Source organism: Brassica napus, chromosome C8 (assembly GCF_020379485.1).
Source record: "Brassica napus cultivar Da-Ae chromosome C8, Da-Ae, whole genome shotgun sequence".
NCBI classification, from domain to species: Eukaryota; Viridiplantae; Streptophyta; class Magnoliopsida; order Brassicales; family Brassicaceae; genus Brassica; species Brassica napus.
The window spans coordinates 14,896,620-14,913,425 of NC_063451.1; the positions used below are offsets into that span (position 1 = coordinate 14,896,620).

General features: G+C 37.0%; 3 protein-coding genes, 1 long non-coding RNA gene and 1 pseudogene across 5 annotated transcripts; 4 read left to right on the top strand and 1 right to left on the bottom strand.

Moving 5' to 3' along the window:
* Window positions 1–1,708: 1,708 nt before the first annotated feature.
* On the top strand, window positions 1,709–2,236 carry BNAC08G07690D. Its single transcript, XM_013831268.3, has one exon. The coding sequence runs from the start codon at window positions 1,818–1,820 to the stop codon at window positions 2,055–2,057; it is 240 nt and encodes a 79-aa protein (XP_013686722.1). The 5' UTR covers window positions 1,709–1,817; the 3' UTR covers window positions 2,058–2,236.
* Window positions 2,237–4,051: 1,815 nt separating this feature from the next.
* On the bottom strand, window positions 4,052–7,028 carry LOC125591369. Of its 2 annotated transcripts, none has more exons than XR_007327351.1 (2): window positions 4,526–7,028; window positions 4,052–4,270 (listed from the first exon to the last, which is right to left on the bottom strand). It is a non-coding gene; the product is annotated as an uncharacterized LOC125591369 (long non-coding RNA). The 2 variants fall into 2 exon arrangements; XR_007327350.1 differs by having other exon boundaries at window positions 4,052–4,291.
* A 3,659-nt stretch (window positions 7,029–10,687) lies between these two features.
* Window positions 10,688–11,152, top strand: LOC125591870 (salivary acidic proline-rich phosphoprotein 1/2-like). Its single transcript, XM_048766761.1, has 2 exons — window positions 10,688–10,843; window positions 10,931–11,152. The coding sequence occupies exons 1-2, from the start codon at window positions 10,688–10,690 to the stop codon at window positions 11,150–11,152; spliced, it is 378 nt and encodes a 125-aa protein (XP_048622718.1).
* Window positions 11,153–11,898: 746 nt separating this feature from the next.
* Window positions 11,899–12,363, top strand: LOC106392686 (salivary acidic proline-rich phosphoprotein 1/2-like). The gene has a single exon (XM_013833491.1). The coding sequence runs from the start codon at window positions 11,899–11,901 to the stop codon at window positions 12,361–12,363; it is 465 nt and encodes a 154-aa protein (XP_013688945.1).
* Window positions 12,364–14,426: 2,063 nt separating this feature from the next.
* LOC106392688 lies at window positions 14,427–16,749 on the top strand (annotated as a pseudogene).
* The last annotated feature ends 57 nt before the right edge of the window (window positions 16,750–16,806 follow it).

Sequence of the window (16,806 nt, forward strand, 5' to 3'; positions counted from 1 at the left end):
ACTCAGTATATGAATATAGGACCGGATACAAAACCATTATTGACACACTCTTGGAAGTTACAATGCTCACCAAAATGGAAACTTTTTGTTTGGCAAATAATTTCTGACTGTTTACCGGTGTATAGGAATCTTCACTCACGGGGAATTAAATGTTATATGCAATGTCAAATGTGTGGGGCTGAAGAAGAATCTATTAATCATGTGTTTTTTGAATGTGCATTAGCACTTCAAATTTGGGTTTTATCTAATATCCTATCATGCCCAAGGATTTTTCCGACCCCATCTTTTTTTTGACAAATATGGACTATCTCTTTTGGCGGACACCAAAAGAATTAGATTTGAGTTATTTTCTATGGATTTTATGGTATATTTGGAAGAATCGAAATGGTAAGATTTATAAAAATCAGATAAAGGATCCTTTAGATCTTCTTCGGACTGCGGAAATTGAAAGTGTTTTGTGGGCTGAATCTCAGACCAAATATTTAATAAATCGGGCTCCCCCACATATCGTGGAGAACCATGATGCTTTGGCTATAGATAAGTGTTACATTGATGGGGTACGGAGGGAACATGATTCTTGTACAGGACAAGGATGGGTTTACAAAAAAGGTGGATCAACTGATACTTGATGGGTGCAATGGCTATTCACAAGAGTCTATCACCTTTACATGCTAAATGTGCAGCTTTGATATGGGTGATAAAGTGCATGAAGATCCTACAAATCTTAGAAGTGGTGTTTGCAAATGACTGCTCTCAACTGGTGAAGATGGTGTCTACACCTACAGAATGGTCGGCGTTCACTATACACATTGAGGAATTTCTGCGATCTAAGGAATTTTTTCACCCCTTTATTATTCAACATATTCCGAGGGCACAAAACACAATGGCAGATAAGCTGGCACGATGTGCTAGGAATCAGCCTTATGCTATGGTTTATGTTGATTCAATTCCTCCCAAGTAGTTCTTGAATCAGTTTGTTTCGTTTTAGACAGTTGTTAAAAATAAAAAAATAAAATAAAAAAATAAATGAGACCGCGTTATCGATGCTCTCAGTTGCACAAAAAAAAATGTTACGGCATTCTAAACACGAGGAAGAAAAGCCATGTGAGTGGGACCCATTTTCACACAGAACAAAACAATTTAAGATTCAATAACGATCTTCCATCGTCTATCTCCACTCAGATTCAACCCAACTTGGACCGCAAGACTAAGCGGATTCAGCTTCTCTCGACCGCGTGTTATCCACGCCACAATATTTATTAATTAAAAGAAAAACTATTTAGTGAAAGAAAAAAGCCACCGCTATCGCTTCTGAATATTCCTCAAGATTGCGCATGAAGAAACGAATACACACATCTTTGTTTACAACTTTAATTCTTTAGGCGTCTTATTATTAAAAGAAATCATATTTGGTGACACACAAATGACCGTTAAAGGCGGAAAGTAAAGAATGAATTACTTGTGAACGACTCTATCCCGCGAGTATCTGACCCCGGACTCATAAGTCTGCAAATATTCATGATTTTCAAGCGCGTGAAAGGACAAACATATTTAAAAGCAATAAATCTTACGTAAGGCGCAGAGCGTGGCGTTTCACGCGTCCAAGACACAACTTGGAAGTAGATTCTCGAAGAAAGCCACTCAAATTCTTTACGCTTTCTTCTTTTCAACACGGTCTCTTTTAAGTCTCTATATAAGTAAAACCTCTCACAATTGTAAATCATAAATCTCATAAAAGATCTTTCAAACATTCAAAAATCTCTCTCCAGAAAATTTCAAAGTCTCTTATATTGTTTATCATCTTTGATCTCTACCACATGAATTCCATGTTCAGTGCCTTTGACGCTCTCTTCGCTGAGCTTATGGTGGGAAAGAACCTTATGGCTTCGTCGTTTAATGCTACAGCCACCACCAAACCCGCGTCACCGCAAACTCAAACGCAAGTGCAGAAGAATGAAAAGACAAGTAACAAAAGGACGGGTTTGATGCAGAAAACTCCGAGGTTTGCTCTGGAGCTCGACGGTCTTCACTGCTTCGAGACAATAGTCCGTTCTTGATTTTGATTATTATTGTTGATCCGTTCTTGGTGCTTCACCTCAAGATCAGAAACATTTTTTCAGATTGTTATTGTTATATTTTATTCGATTTATTCATTGGAAGAAAATGTGATTGTGAATACATATTAGAATATCAGTTTATTCAATCGGATTATATTAATATATTATCTCTTTGCTTATTTAAAAACAGGTTCTTAGTTTTTTAGTTAAAAATTAAGAGATGGTTTTTTATATTCTGTTAAACACTCTACCCTAAGAATTTCCATTAATCATGCTCTTAATAATGTTAAAATCTAACCAGACAAAACTTGGGTTCAACTTTATGGTGAACTCTCAAATTCACCTCCATTATTAATACCAATCAAATTGCTATATAGGATTGAAAGAAAAAAAAATATTAAAATACAAAAAATAAAAAATAGCTTAAAAAATAAAAAAAAGTCGCCGTTAACCAAAAAAAAAGTGATCTTTGTTTCATCTATTAGGTTTTGAGAATTATTTGATAATAGGAAGCTGCTCCTGTTATTCTTATTCTCTACGACATATTCCTTTTCTCCTCCTCTCTTTCCTTGCGGCATCCTATTCCGGCGTTCGTTGCTTATTCGACATGGGGATCGTTGATGTTCTTCGTGAATAGGCTATAGACAAAGAAGGAGTTTTCTCTCTCTTCTATGGTTTAGTCTAGCTCTAGCCATTGCACTCTGTCTCGTTGGAAATTGCTGGTGGAGCTTCTGTAATTGACGTATGCTTGTCATCCGTTCAGTTTGTTCTTGGCTCTAGTCAAAGGAGGTAGGTATTGTTCCTTGTTTCATGGTGGTTTCTATCGAAGCTTTAATTGGTCGTGTCTTTTGTTGTCCGATTTCGCTTTTTTAGAAGATCAATAGGTCTTAGCTTGCCGGATATGAAGCCATGGGTTCTTGGTGATGGAGAGAGGACATCTTTTCATCGTGAGAAAGGTTAAAAAGCAGCTTTGTGTGCATGGATTTCTAAGTGTCCATGATCCTTCTTGGATCTTTGACTGACGTTAATTCTTCCCCACATTTGTATGAGGTTAATCTACGGATGCCTATTGGTGTCTTTTTTCTTTGTGTTTATGTCGCTGGCCAGAATACTTTGATTGAATTACAAGTGTTAAAAAAAAAAAACTAAAAATACAGTAGAGGTTGACGTTGGAACATTGGCAGGTTTGTTGGAACAAAGATGTTTTAAGTTTAGTAAAGCACACACAATGTGCACAAGACTTGAGAAGTTTGCAAGCCCTAAAACAAAACAAACACGTTACAAATATAGTCAAGTGTCTCTATGAGATATATGTTTTGATGTAGCTTTTCACTACTACGCTTCAACAACTCTAAAGTGAGTGAGCTTTTTAATACCTTGATGGCTTCAAGGATTTTGCTGAACTCGAGCTTGTCCTCGTTCTTGACAGTGGTCAAGCACAAGCACAGCAGTCTTCTGGTGAACGACAAGTAGATGCGAGATATGAAGCCATAGTTGTCTTTCCTTTGTTATTTTAAAATGATCTAAATAGCTGATCGATGCTCCGACCCTGCAAAATTATGGTTATTTATATATTGCAGTGTTATAAAAAACAAAATATAACGAGCTTTTTATGATTGGTGTTTTTAAAAGACGATGCCAGCAGTTTCTTGGTATCTCGTGGTTTCTCATCTTCATATTGCCTAATGAGTCAAGCTCCATGCAATCATTGACGCTTGCCATTGTGGTAACGTCATGGACCAGCTATAGAACGTGGACACGAGATTAAAAGTAACGTGCTCTACCACTGAGCTAAGTCGGCTGGTGTTAATTGTTGCTTTATTTTCATTATAGACCAGAATTGAAAGCTAATAGCCAAGCTTGGTTCGCCATGATCTATGTGTCCAGCTTCAGTCACTACCCATGATGCTTTATTACTAAGGAGAACAGGTTTGTTTGTAAACCTTCTTGTCCCCTTTGCTTATCCAAGGTTCAACAAAGAGAAGCAGGATCCGAAGCTCAAAACAACTTTTTTTTTACATTCCAAGATTCCTTTTCAATCATTCAATATTAATGCTTTTCTTTGTATTACAACAACTGTCTTAATATCAAAACTCTTGCCTACGTTTGTCTCTTGAAATACAATTGAGAAAGAAAAGGACAATGATAGAGAGAATTGTATAAGCAACAAACAAATCTATCCACAACGCAAGAAGTATCTTCTTCCTCGGGCCCTAAACGCAAAACGAACACACCTTGTAAAGACAGAGCAAAGGAGTTTGTCAAAGAGAGAACTCCAATCTAAATATGATGATGGATGCATATTATCTTATTAGTGGTCATCGTATATTGAACTCATAAGGCAAGCTTAAATTAAGCAAAACAAGTTACTTAACACGTTCTAAAGCCTTATCAAAGAAGGCGAATTAATGTATATTAGAATAATGGATAATACAGGAATGGAGAGATGGAATTAGAACTGGACGTACATGGCTTGATTTGGCTTGGAGAAGAAATTGAAATTCGATTTGAAAGCATAGAATTGGAGACTCAAGACAAACACAGCTTCCATCTTCTTTGTGAGCGATGAAAAAGAAGAAGCCATCGACGGCGTTAACAAGCGAAGTCTTTTATTTTTTTTAAAGCTATTTTCCTTTTTTTTTTGAGTTTTAATATTTTTTTTTCTTCTAATCCTACGTGGCAATTTTGATTGGTGTTAATAATAAAGATGAATTTGAGAGTTTATCATAGAAAGTGAACCCAAAATTTGTTCATTTTAGAACTAGAACTCAATAGTAAGTTAGCCACTTTTCGCTGTGGAAAACTATCAAATGTCTAATTTTATTAAAAATGATTTTTGCTGTGGACTAAATACTTATCTTCAGTGAGAGTTGGTTTACGTTCTAATAAACAATCTTCGTTTAAATATGATGAATACCCCAATCAGTTTTATGATCAGCAATTTAACATCGAACATTAGAAATTCTTAAATCTAACAAGTAGTTTTAAACATAATCCTAGAAGACATAATAACAATCTGAAATAAATTACATAAATAAAATGGGGAAGCGACTGACAGCAGTCCCTAGCTAAACCATCTTTTAAAAGTCGAACTAGCGCTTTCTTTTGATAAAGGGAGCTTCACATAAAGCAGGAAAGAACGGGAAAGGTCAGAGCGGAACCTAGATAGAACACGGCTTTCACTTTTTATCTAAGCTGGAATCACTAGTAAAAATCTGTCTCATACAGCTTAAAATCGTGGTTATACACCTTAAAATCGTGGCTATACAAAAATTAGCCAAACTTATGGATAGAAAAAAAAACTGTGGCTATAGTCTCGTGGCTATTCGTGGCTAATAACCACAGTTTTGCCACTCCATTTTCATGGCTATTTTAACTACGGTTTTGCTACTGTTTTTTTTGTGGTTAAGTATAGCCACGGTTTAATCAACATATCAGTGGCTATTTTAAAACCAAAAAAAAAACAGAAATGAAAACAAAACAAAATAATTTTTATTAATAAAATACAAAATCTGTATATCAATTTACATTAATATGTTTCCGTTACACCACCCCACCACCGTCGCACAACCACCCCACCGCCGCACGACCACCCCACCACTTCTATTTCCCGTTTCATCATCTTCTCTCACAACAACTTCTCCTTCCTATTTCATCGTCGGTTCCTCACCGGAGATCGGACCTGCTCGCCTCCATATGGCGAGCGGGACGATCCAAAGTCAAGCTCGACATATGGCGAGCGGGGATATCCAATCCGGCCTATTACGACAGCCAAGCTTCCTTTCTTCCGGTCTCGAGTGAACCACCTCTTGTTTCGTCTCGACTGGAGTTATAGTTGAGACTGTACGATAAAAACCGTGAAGACTAGTTTTCTCGTATCTGTTCGAATCAATCATATAAAACGTGAACAGTTAACTAAGCACCAAAGTTGCCTCAACTATACGATTAATTTAAGTTATTTCGTAAAACTGACGTCGTATCGAAAGAGATTTCTTAGAAAATCGTAAAACTGCTTAAGTCGGAAAACGACCCGAAAAGGCCTAAAAAGCTGGAAGATGACGATGATGGCGCGAGCAGGTCCAAGATTCGGCGAGGAAAAAGCTGGAAGAAAAAGCTAAGACTAAGATAGAAAAGATCCGGTAGTGATCGCAGCTCTCGAAGTCGCCAAACATTCTCTGGTTCAAGCTACGAGCCTTTGCCGTCATCGAAGGAATCAGAAGTTAAAAGGCTGTCATCTCCGTCGGAGTCGCTGGCGTAATCTTCTCCGGTTAACTCCTTGTGTATGCGCTTGTAATAGCTGCAAAGAAGAACAAACGATATCAGGATCATGATATTGAACACTTGTAATCTCATTGATTATATAGTGAATTGCTAGCTGAGCGCGCTAGCTCTGGTGAGTATAGCGACTTCTCCACGTTGAACATTTCTCGTGTGTTGATTCGTTTTTGATTGCGTTTTCACTTGTCAAGATCGAGATCAGATAAATCAACTTAATCAAGCCGAAGCTTAAGTCGGAGCTATAATCTATAACTCGGATCGATATCTTTACAGTTTTGTTTGTGTTTTTTTTAATTTCGTTGTTATTTTTAAATAGTATTTGACTATTTGTGATGTGGAATGTGTGAAATCACGTTTAATATAATGGGCATATTTTTGCTAATGGGCATATTTTTGCTATTTGGTCGTTGTAGAACAAATGGGCCACATTGAATAACTCTCAACCAAATATCCAAAGACCTGCACACGATTAGTCGGTTAGTTTATACAAATACTAAGGGCAGCCGCATTAGAGGTTCAATAGGCGGGTTCACACGCTTCCCGAAAAAAAAAATTATTAAAATATGCTACAGTCACGACTCTGTCTCGCCACGCCCCTTCTGCATGAACCCGGGTCGTTACTGTTCAGCGGGCCCCACGTCACGTGGCGGCCTGCTATTGGTCAATTTTTTTTTTTTTTTTTTTTTAAAACAAACTAAAAATGAAAAAAAAAATAATAAAAAATTCAAATGATGAACCCCAACCGGGGGTTCATTAATGCGGCTGCTCTAATGCACTTAGGAAGTTTGTTATAACACTATAGAAACTAGGAACTTTAATCAGGGTTTATAAATAAGACCCGAGAGTCCGATAGATCATTAATTCGATTAAGAGCAATAGAAATTTAGGGAACGAGAGATAGAGAACAAAAGTTGTGACTCAGCTTTCAAAATATTGTAATTAATATTGGTTTGGATTCTAATAAGAGAGAAATATACATTTTGGTGAAAAGTATATTCTAAAGTTTAAAATTTAAAGTCAAAGTTAAATCCTTACAAGTGGTATAAGAGTAATCCACATTTGATTGCATATGCTTATAAGGAATGACTACAACAGAGATCGATGTGGATAGATTCGATGGGACATGAGATTTTTCGCTATGAAAAGTTGGGATGATGGCTCGCTTTGATGTCCTAAGGCCACAAAGAAGGAGATGCTGCCTTGAAGGACATCGTAACTAATGAGACACTTCTAATGGATTCACCGGTCACCAAGGAAGAATGAGATGCTGCCTTGAAGGATACAGAGAAGGAAGCAACATGAACAATCCCGACTAATGATCCCGTAAAGCTAGAGAAATCGGAGAAAGCGAAAGATTTCATTGTCATGAACGTAGGAAACAAATTCTTAAGAAAAATCAGTCATTTTGTGATACAACTGTTGCGATGTGGACAGCTCTTAACACGTTATACACTTAGACATCTTTGACGAATCATATCTATTTGCAACACATGTATTATACATTCAAGATGAACGATTCCAAGGGCATAGACACAAACGTAGATAAATTCCTAAAGCTTGTAGCAGACTTAAATAACTTGAAAGTGGAGGTTGCTGAAGAAGTTTAAGCTATATTGGTACTAAACTCAATGCTGCAATGATATGACTAACTCTAGGAAATTCTCAAATACGATCTTCTTCTCTTGCCTAGGCGATTTCCGGCTCCCGGGCCGTGTTTTCCTCTACCTCCGGGAATAATGAAAATTTTCTAATAAAAGAAAATCTTCCAATATTTCAGGATATTGAAAAATCTAACCTAATTTTCGACTAATGACAACATATAAAAGGTGATTCCAAATCTTATAACGTAGGATTGACTATTCAAGGCTTCAATTATAGAGTTAGGTTGCTATAACTGGATTTCTGAATGGATATGTTGTAGTTCGACTCTCTTGATCAATATTTGATCCTTGAATCTTGTCTTTTACTACTTAACTTCTGTTTATCCGCATAAATTTATCCTAACAAGTGTTTTAAATTTTTTTTTTTTTAAGTATAAAATTATATGAGTTTCTAAAAACAATAGCAGTGTTGACAACATAACCTAATTTTCACTCTGTGTGATTTGCTTATTCAAAAAATTGTTTGCCAGTTGTGTAACATCAATCTATACTATTATTTATGAAGTGATTTAGCTTATTTGTCATGATTTCCATGATTTTAGGTAATTTTGCTTATTTGTCATGTTTTAATTAGGTTTAAGCTGAGTCATTAATTTATTAATAGTTTAGTTGAGTCCATAATTTATTAATTTAAATAATATAACTATAAAATATGTAATTAGATATATAATTATTTTGATTTTGCTTATTTGTCATGTTTTCCATGATTTTAGTCAATTTTGCTTATTTGTCATGTTTCTATTAGGTTTTAGCTTAGTCATTGATTTATTAATAATTTTTAGCTGAATCACTAATTTATTAATTTAAAAAATATCCATAATGAATTTTATATATAATTAAAAAGGAATTTTGATTTAATATTATTTAAATCTATATGTTATATTAAAATTCTTATTTTCTTATTTGTCATATTTTATTAGGTTTTAAGCTTTTATATAGGCCACTTATTTATTATTAGTTTTTAACTGAGTATTTATTAATTTTCACAAAACCCGTAATGAATTTTATATATAATAAAACACGCATTTTATTTTAATAATATTAAATTTATATGTTATATTAAATAATTAATAATAAACGAATATAATTTAATTGTGAAAATATATTTAAAAATTAAGAGAATTATTATATATATTGTGTTGCTATCTGAAAACAATATTTTTTATTATAAAGTTAAAAAACTAAGATATAAAACAATTTATAATTAAATATTAGTCAAACAAAAATATTTATATAAAGATATTTTCTAAACTATTTCTAATATATGAGTGTTTTAAAAATTTTAACACAATAATAAGTACATAGTTTGATGAACCTTTTTTGACATATATAAATAATTTGATGTTTGATTTAACTATTTAAAATCATAAATAATAACTTAACTTGTGACTAAGTTCGAAACAAATTTTCTTGCTTTTACTTTAAATCAGTTTAAGTTTAATCCGTGAAACACTATAGGTTCAGTTGGTGACCACTAGAAGAATGAAAAAAATGAAAAAAATAAAAAATAAAATTTCATTTAAGGAATTGAAAAAATAAAAAAAAAATGAATTTTTTTTCAATTTGTTACTAATAAAATTTGCTTACGGAATTTTTTTCTTATAAATTCATTCCTCCATGGAGAATTTAGAAGAAAAAAGTGTGGGGAATTTAGAAGAAAAAAGTGGGATCTACCTTTCAATAATTTGACTAAAATTTCAACATAATTGATATAAATTTTGAGGAACAAAGAATTCACCATAATTTTTTCTTTCAACATATTCACCAATTAGAGTTTTATAATGCCGATTTTTGGATTAATAAGACATGAAATAATAAGTATTCGTAAGATGATTATGCCCGTACATGCGGGCAAAACACCTAGTGTAATACTTCCTCCGTTCCTAAAAGATAGACTTTTTAGTATTTTCACACATATTAAGAAAACACATTAAACTACCATAATAAATGTATCGTTTTCTGTAATTTTCATTTTCAATAAGTTTTAACCAATAGTAATTCAATAAAAACAATTAATTTTCTTGAAGTTTACAATTTTTTCATAGAAAACACAAAAAATACATCTTTCTGAAACAAACGTTTTTTCTAGAAAGTCTATCATTAAGAAACGGATGGAGTATTATTCATTCATTAGAAGGAAGAATGGGTATACAACAATTATTTGCGAGTTGTGTTTCAAAAAGGAGGAAAGAATGGGTAACCGTGCCACGCAGGCCACTATAAAACAGAGCGCAAGAGCCAATAACAAAGTGACACGCGAACAAAAAGGCGAAACGTCTATTACCGTAATTGGCAAACTGTTCATATGTTTCCCGTCGCCTCCTCTCTCTCTTTCACCTTCCTCAAATCGTTTAAAAAATTCCCAAAGATTTCTCTCCATCACGCTCTGACCTTCGAGAGACTTCATATATCTTCACGGAGATCAAACATCCGAAAGCAAACTTCTATAACGCTCCTTGGCTTTCTCAATTGCTAGAAACCCTAGCTTCGGACTACAAAAATCGCAATGGATAGTGGTAATAGAAGCAGCACTATCGACGGAGCTTAAAGTGGAGGAGGATCTGTAGCAATGGAATCAAAGGAGATCCCTAAGCGGCAGCCTGTGGCGGTTCTAAGTGCTCAGTAAACAAAAAGTCTAGTACTAGTCTGAATGTAAAGAATCATCATCAGCCTCCTGTTGTTGCTGTTAGTATGGGGAATCATGGTTGTGAAGATGATGACGATGATGAAGATTTGCCACCTGGATTTGGTCCAGCTGCTGTGAAAGACGACGATGATGACTTACCAGAGTTTAACTTCAATCCCTCCACTGCACCACCGGTTACTTCTTCTCCCCGGCAAGCAGTGGTGCCTCAGTCTTAGTCTTTGAATCAAGTAAGGGAGCTCATAGTCAAGTACGGAAACTCAGCAGGTAAACAACCATGGAATGGTCAGGATGATGACGATGACGATATTCCTGAATGGCAACCTCAAGTCTCAGGCCACCAGATTCAACCTCCACCACCTCCTCCACCTCCTGGTCCTCCATTTCATAGCAGAGCCATGGCCAGACCACAAGGACAACATGGTGCTGGACCATCAGATGGATGGAGACCCAATCAAAACGCACCTAGGCAACAACAACAGTACAGTGCACGTAGGAATAGAGGATTTTGATTCAACATAATTGGTATAAATTTTGAGGAACAAAGAATTCACCATAATTTTTTTCTTTCAACATATTCACCAATTAGAGTTTTATAATGCCGATTTTTGGATTAATAAGACATGAAATAATAAGTATTCGTAAGATGATTATGCCCGTACATGCGGGCAAAACACCTAGTGTAATATTATTCATTCATTAGAAGGAAGAATGGGTATACAACAATTATTTGCGAGTTGTGTTTCAAAAAAGAGGAAAGAATGGGTAACCGTGCCATGCAGGTCACTATAAAACAGAGCGCAAGAGCCAATAACAAAGTGACACGCGAACAAAAAGGCGAAACGTCTATTACCGTAATTGGCAAACTGTTCATATGTTTCCCGTCGCCTCCTCTCTCTTTCACCTTCCTCAAATCGTTTAAAAAATTACCAAAGATTTCTCTCCATCATGCTCTGACCTTCGAGAGACTTCATATATCTTCACAGAGATCAAACATCCGAAAGCAAACTTCTATAACGCTCCTTGGCTTTCTCAATTGCTAGAAACCCTAGCTTCGGACTACAAAAATCGCAATGGATAGTGGTAATAGAAGCAGCACTATCGACGGAGCTTAAAGTGGAGGAGGATCTGTAGCAATGGAATCAAAGGAGATCCCTAACCGGCAGCCTGTGGCGGTTCTAAGTGCTCAGTAAACAAAAAGTCTAGTACTAGTCTGAATGTAAAGAATCATCATCAGCCTCCTGTTGTTGCTGTTAGTATGGGGAATCATGGTTGTGAAGATGATGACGATGATGAAGATTTGCCACCTGGATTTGGTCCAGCTGCTGTGAAAGACGACGATGATGACTTACCAGAGTTTAACTTCAATCCCTCCACTGCACCACCGGTTACTTCTTCTCCCCGGCAAGCAGTGGTGCCTCAGTCTCAGTCTTTGAATCAAGTAAGGGAGCTCATAGTCAAGTACGGAAACTCAGCAGGTAAACAACCATGGAATGGTCAGGATGATGACGATGACGATATTCCTGAATGGCAACCTCAAGTCTCAGGCCACCAGATTCAACCTCCACCACCTCCTCCACCTCCTGGTCCTCCATTTCATAGCAGAGCCATGGCCAGACCACAAGGACAACATGGTGCTGGACCATCAGATGGATGGAGACCCAATCAAAACGCACCTAGGCAACAACAACAGTACAGTGCACGTAGGAATAGAGGATTTTGATTCAACATAATTGGTATAAATTTTGAGGAACAAAGAATTCACCATAATTTTTTCTTTCAACATATTCACCAATTAGAGTTTTATAATGCCGATTTTTGGATTAATAAGACATGAAATAATAAGTATTCGTAAGATGATTATGCCCGTACATGCGGGCAAAACACCTAGTGTAATATTATTCATTCATTAGAAGGAAGAATGGGTATACAACAATTATTTGCGAGTTGTGTTTCAAAAAAGAGGAAAGAATGGGTAACCGTGCCATGCAGGTCACTATAAAACAGAGCGCAAGAGCCAATAACAAAGTGACACGCGAACAAAAAGGCGAAACGTCTATTACCGTAATTGGCAAACTGTTCATATGTTTCCCGTCGCCTCCTCTCTCTTTCACCTTCCTCAAATCGTTTAAAAAATTCCCAAAGATTTCTCTCCATCATGCTCTGACCTTCGAGAGACTTCATATATCTTCACAGAGATCAAACATCCGAAAGCAAACTTCTATAACGCTCCTTGGCTTTCTCAATTGCTAGAAACCCTAGCTTCGGACTACAAAAATCGCAATGGATAGTGGTAATAGAAGCAGCACTATCGACGGAGCTTAAAGTGGAGGAGGATCTGTAGCAATGGAATCAAAGGAGATCCCTAACCGGCAGCCTGTGGCGGTTCTAAGTGCTCAGTAAACAAAAAGTCTAGTACTAGTCTGAATGTAAAGAATCATCATCAGCCTCCTGTTGTTGCTGTTAGTATGGGGAATCATGGTTGTGAAGATGATGAAGATTTGCCACCTGGATTTGGTCCAGCTGCTGTGAAAGACGACGATGATGACTTACCAGAGTTTAACTTCAATCCCTCCACTGCACCACCGGTTACTTCTTCTCCCCGGCAAGCAGTGGTGCCTCAGTCTCGGTCTTTAAATCAAGTAAGGGAGCTCATACTCAAGTACGGAAACTCAGCAGGTAAACAACCATGGAATGGTCAGGATGATGACGATGACGATATTCCTGAATGGCAACCTCAAGTCTCAGGCCACCAGATTCAACCTCCACCACCTCCTCCACCTCCTGGTCCTCCATTTCATAGCAGAGCCATGGCCAGACCACAAGGACAACATGGTGCTGGACCATCAGATGGATGGAGACCCAATCAAAATGCCCCTAGGCAACAACAACAGTACAGTGCACGTAGGAATAGAGGATTTTGATTCAACATAATTGGTATAATTTTGAAGAACAAAGAATTCACCATAATTTTTTCTTTCAACATATTCACCAATTAGAGTTTTATAATGCCGATTTTTGGATTAATAAGACATGAAATAATAAGTATTCGTAAGATGATTATGCCCGTACATGCGGGCAAAACACCTAGTGTAATATTATTCATTCATTAGAAGGAAGAATGGGTATACAACAATTATTTGCGAGTTGTGTTTCAAAAAAGAGGAAAGAATGGGTAACCGTGCCACGCAGGTCACTATAAAACAGAGCGCAAGAGCCAATAACAAAGTGACACGCGAACAAAAAGGCGAAACGTCTATTACCGTAATTGGCAAACTGTTCATATGTTTCCCGTCGCCTCCTCTCTCTTTCACCTTCCTCAAATCGTTTAAAAAATTCCCAAAGATTTCTCTCCATCACGCTCTGACCTTCGAGAGACTTCATATATCTTCACGGAGATCAAACATCCAAAAGCAAACTTCTATAACGCTCCTTGGCTTTCTCAATTGCTAGAAACCCTAGCTTCGGACTAAAAAAATCGCAATGGATAGTGGTAATAGAAGCAGCACTGTCGACGGAGCTTAAAGTGGAGGAGGATCTGTAGCAATGGAATCAAAGGAGATCCCTAAGCGGTAGCCTGTGGCGGTTCTAAGTGCAAACGTGCCTCCTCCGTTCCTCAGCAAGACCTATGACATGGTTGACGATGCAGCCACCGATCCGATTGTCTAGTGGAGCTCTAACAACAACAGTTTTGTCGTATGGGACCCACCACAGTTCGAATAACATCTTCTCCCCAAGAACTTCAAGCACAATAAATTCTCCAGCTTACCTACGTAAGTTTGTACAATGGCTAACTTATATCATCTAGTGGTTGCCATATTTATTGAACCATGGAGAATGGTTAGTTGGCTTTTTTAGCCTACTTTTATTCCTTCATTCTCTTATTGATATCTTGTGATTGCTTAGATAGCAAATTTCACTGGGGCTTTCTTGTTCGGACAATTAGGAATAAACAACTGGACCTGTTTGTTTGGACAGTGGACATCAGCCAGGTAATGTGCAAAACAGTTTTGCAACTGATACGAGTCTATCAGATTTTCACGGAATGCCAATTCTTGGTGTAGTTGAAGCTTACAAAGTTAGTGGGATTAGAATAGCGGAATGAAGTCTCTTTGTCCCTACTCTGGTTTAAGCGTTAGTGATTGGATTAGTGTTACTGTTTCAAACTTTCAGATTTTTTCCGTCCAGTTAATGTTTGATCTTGGAGATGTGTATCCTTTGATGTCTTTGCTTTTTTTGCTTGACTTCATGCTCCTAGGCTTAGTAATAGTCTACATAGTTATTAAATCTATCTTGATTTTCTCAGCATTATAAACGAGAAGGAAGAAGGAAATTCGAAAAAAAAGAAAGAAAGCAAGTTTAATGTTGATCATGACCTGAGTTCAAGGTTATGGACTTCTGTTTTACTATGTATCATCCTGTTGTAAATGAGTCAAGGTTTAATGAACGGAGCACGTCTCTCAAATCCTTAAAGGCCAATATGAATAGGTGGCAGTTAGGCTTTGTGTTTACCTTGTTGTTGGATTTGTACTTCTTAGTGTTAACGTATTGGATGACTTCTTTCTTAGTTATTTGATGGAATCCATTTTCTTGAAACATGGTTTCCGGAAGGTTGACTCAAATAGATGGGAATTTTGCGAACGAAGGTTTCTTAAGAGGCCAAAAGCATTTGCTGAAGACAATAACCCGGCGAAAATCTGCCCATGCCCATGGACATGGACAGCAGCACTCGAACGGACAAAACCCATCGGTTAGTTCATGTGTTGAAGTTGGCAAATTTGGTCTTGAAGAAGAAGTGGAAAGGCTTAAAAGAGATAAGAACGTCCTTATGCAAGAACTCGTCAGATTAAGACAACAGCAACAATCCACTGATAACAACCTTCAAACGATGGTTCAGCGTCTCCAGGGCATGGAGAATCGGCAACAACAGCTAATGTCATTCCTTGCAAAGGCAGTACAAAGCCCCCATTTTTCTATCTCAGTTCTTACAGCAGCAAAACCAGCAAAGCGAGAGTAGTACGCGAATCAGTGATAATAGTAAGAAGCGGAGATTCAAGCGAGATGGCATCGTCACTAGTAAGGATTCTGCTTCTCCTGATGGACAGATAGTGAAATATCAACCTCCAATGCACGAGCAAGCAAAGGCAATGCTCAAACAGCTTATGAAGATGGAACCTCACAAAACCGGAGATGATGGTTTCCTTCTAGGTGACGGTACCACTACTACGGAAGAGATGGAGATATCATCAAACAACGTATCCGGTATAACTCTTCAGGAAATGCCAACAGCTTCTGATATACAATCATCATCACTAACTGGAGCTACTCCTGAAAATGTTACGGTAGCTGAGTCTCCAACACCTGAGGAAGCAATTCCTTCACCTGATGATCTATCTCTAGCCGAATTTGCTTCTATACTACCAGAGAAGAGCACTGAGATGCCTTCAGGGAATTTCATGGAACCAAACATTGAAGATTTTAGTTCTTTCCTAGATTCAGATCTGTTCATCGATGGTGATTTGCCCTTTGACATTGACGATATTCCGAGGGATCCTGATTTAGAACCTTCAGTTGATAAATACACTTCACTCCTTGAAGATATTCTCATGTCAAGCCCTCTTCCAGGTGATATGAATGTAACACCTGTGGATCTTAGACACAAAGACAATGAGACACAGCAGAAACAAAACGGAGGGGACGAAACTAAACATATGGATAATCTGATTCAACAAATGGGTCGCCTCTTGCCTGAAACCGTAGATCTCTCAAGGTAATCAAGATATCTTCAGTAGTAATCAATCAGTCAAAAACTCTTATCAAATATCTTCATAATGTTTGTTTTATTCTGGCGAACTCCCTGATTTGGAAGTTTTGAAAAAGTCTTTTGAGGTAACACCACCTACTCTGTTCCCTAAGAGCAGCATATTCATTTCACTCGCATCATTTTTGTTCTTCTTTCTGATGTCAAACCTGTATAACTTTCTTACAACTCGTCTTTTACACATTCTATAAAAGTGTGGTGGATCTGTGTCCAATTTTCAATCGTTTATTGAATTTTTCGCCAGTCTGTTAGACGAACTACATGAACTAATGAGGTCAACCGAATGTTTAATTTGTTCAATTGTTTGCCATTATTAGTCCGTCAAATATACAGACAAATAATATA

Coding starts and splice junctions, on each gene's coding strand:
- BNAC08G07690D (XM_013831268.3), top strand. CDS start 1,818: ATGAATTCCATGTTCAGTGCCTTTGACGCTCTCTTCGCTGAGCTTATG.
- LOC125591870 (XM_048766761.1), top strand. CDS start 10,688: ATGGGGAATCATGGTTGTGAAGATGATGACGATGATGAAGATTTGCCA. Junction 10,844..10,930: donor CTTCTCCCCGGCAAGCAGTG/GTGCCTCAGTCT, acceptor TGGAATGGTCAG/GATGATGACGATGACGATAT.
- LOC106392686 (XM_013833491.1), top strand. CDS start 11,899: ATGGGGAATCATGGTTGTGAAGATGATGACGATGATGAAGATTTGCCA.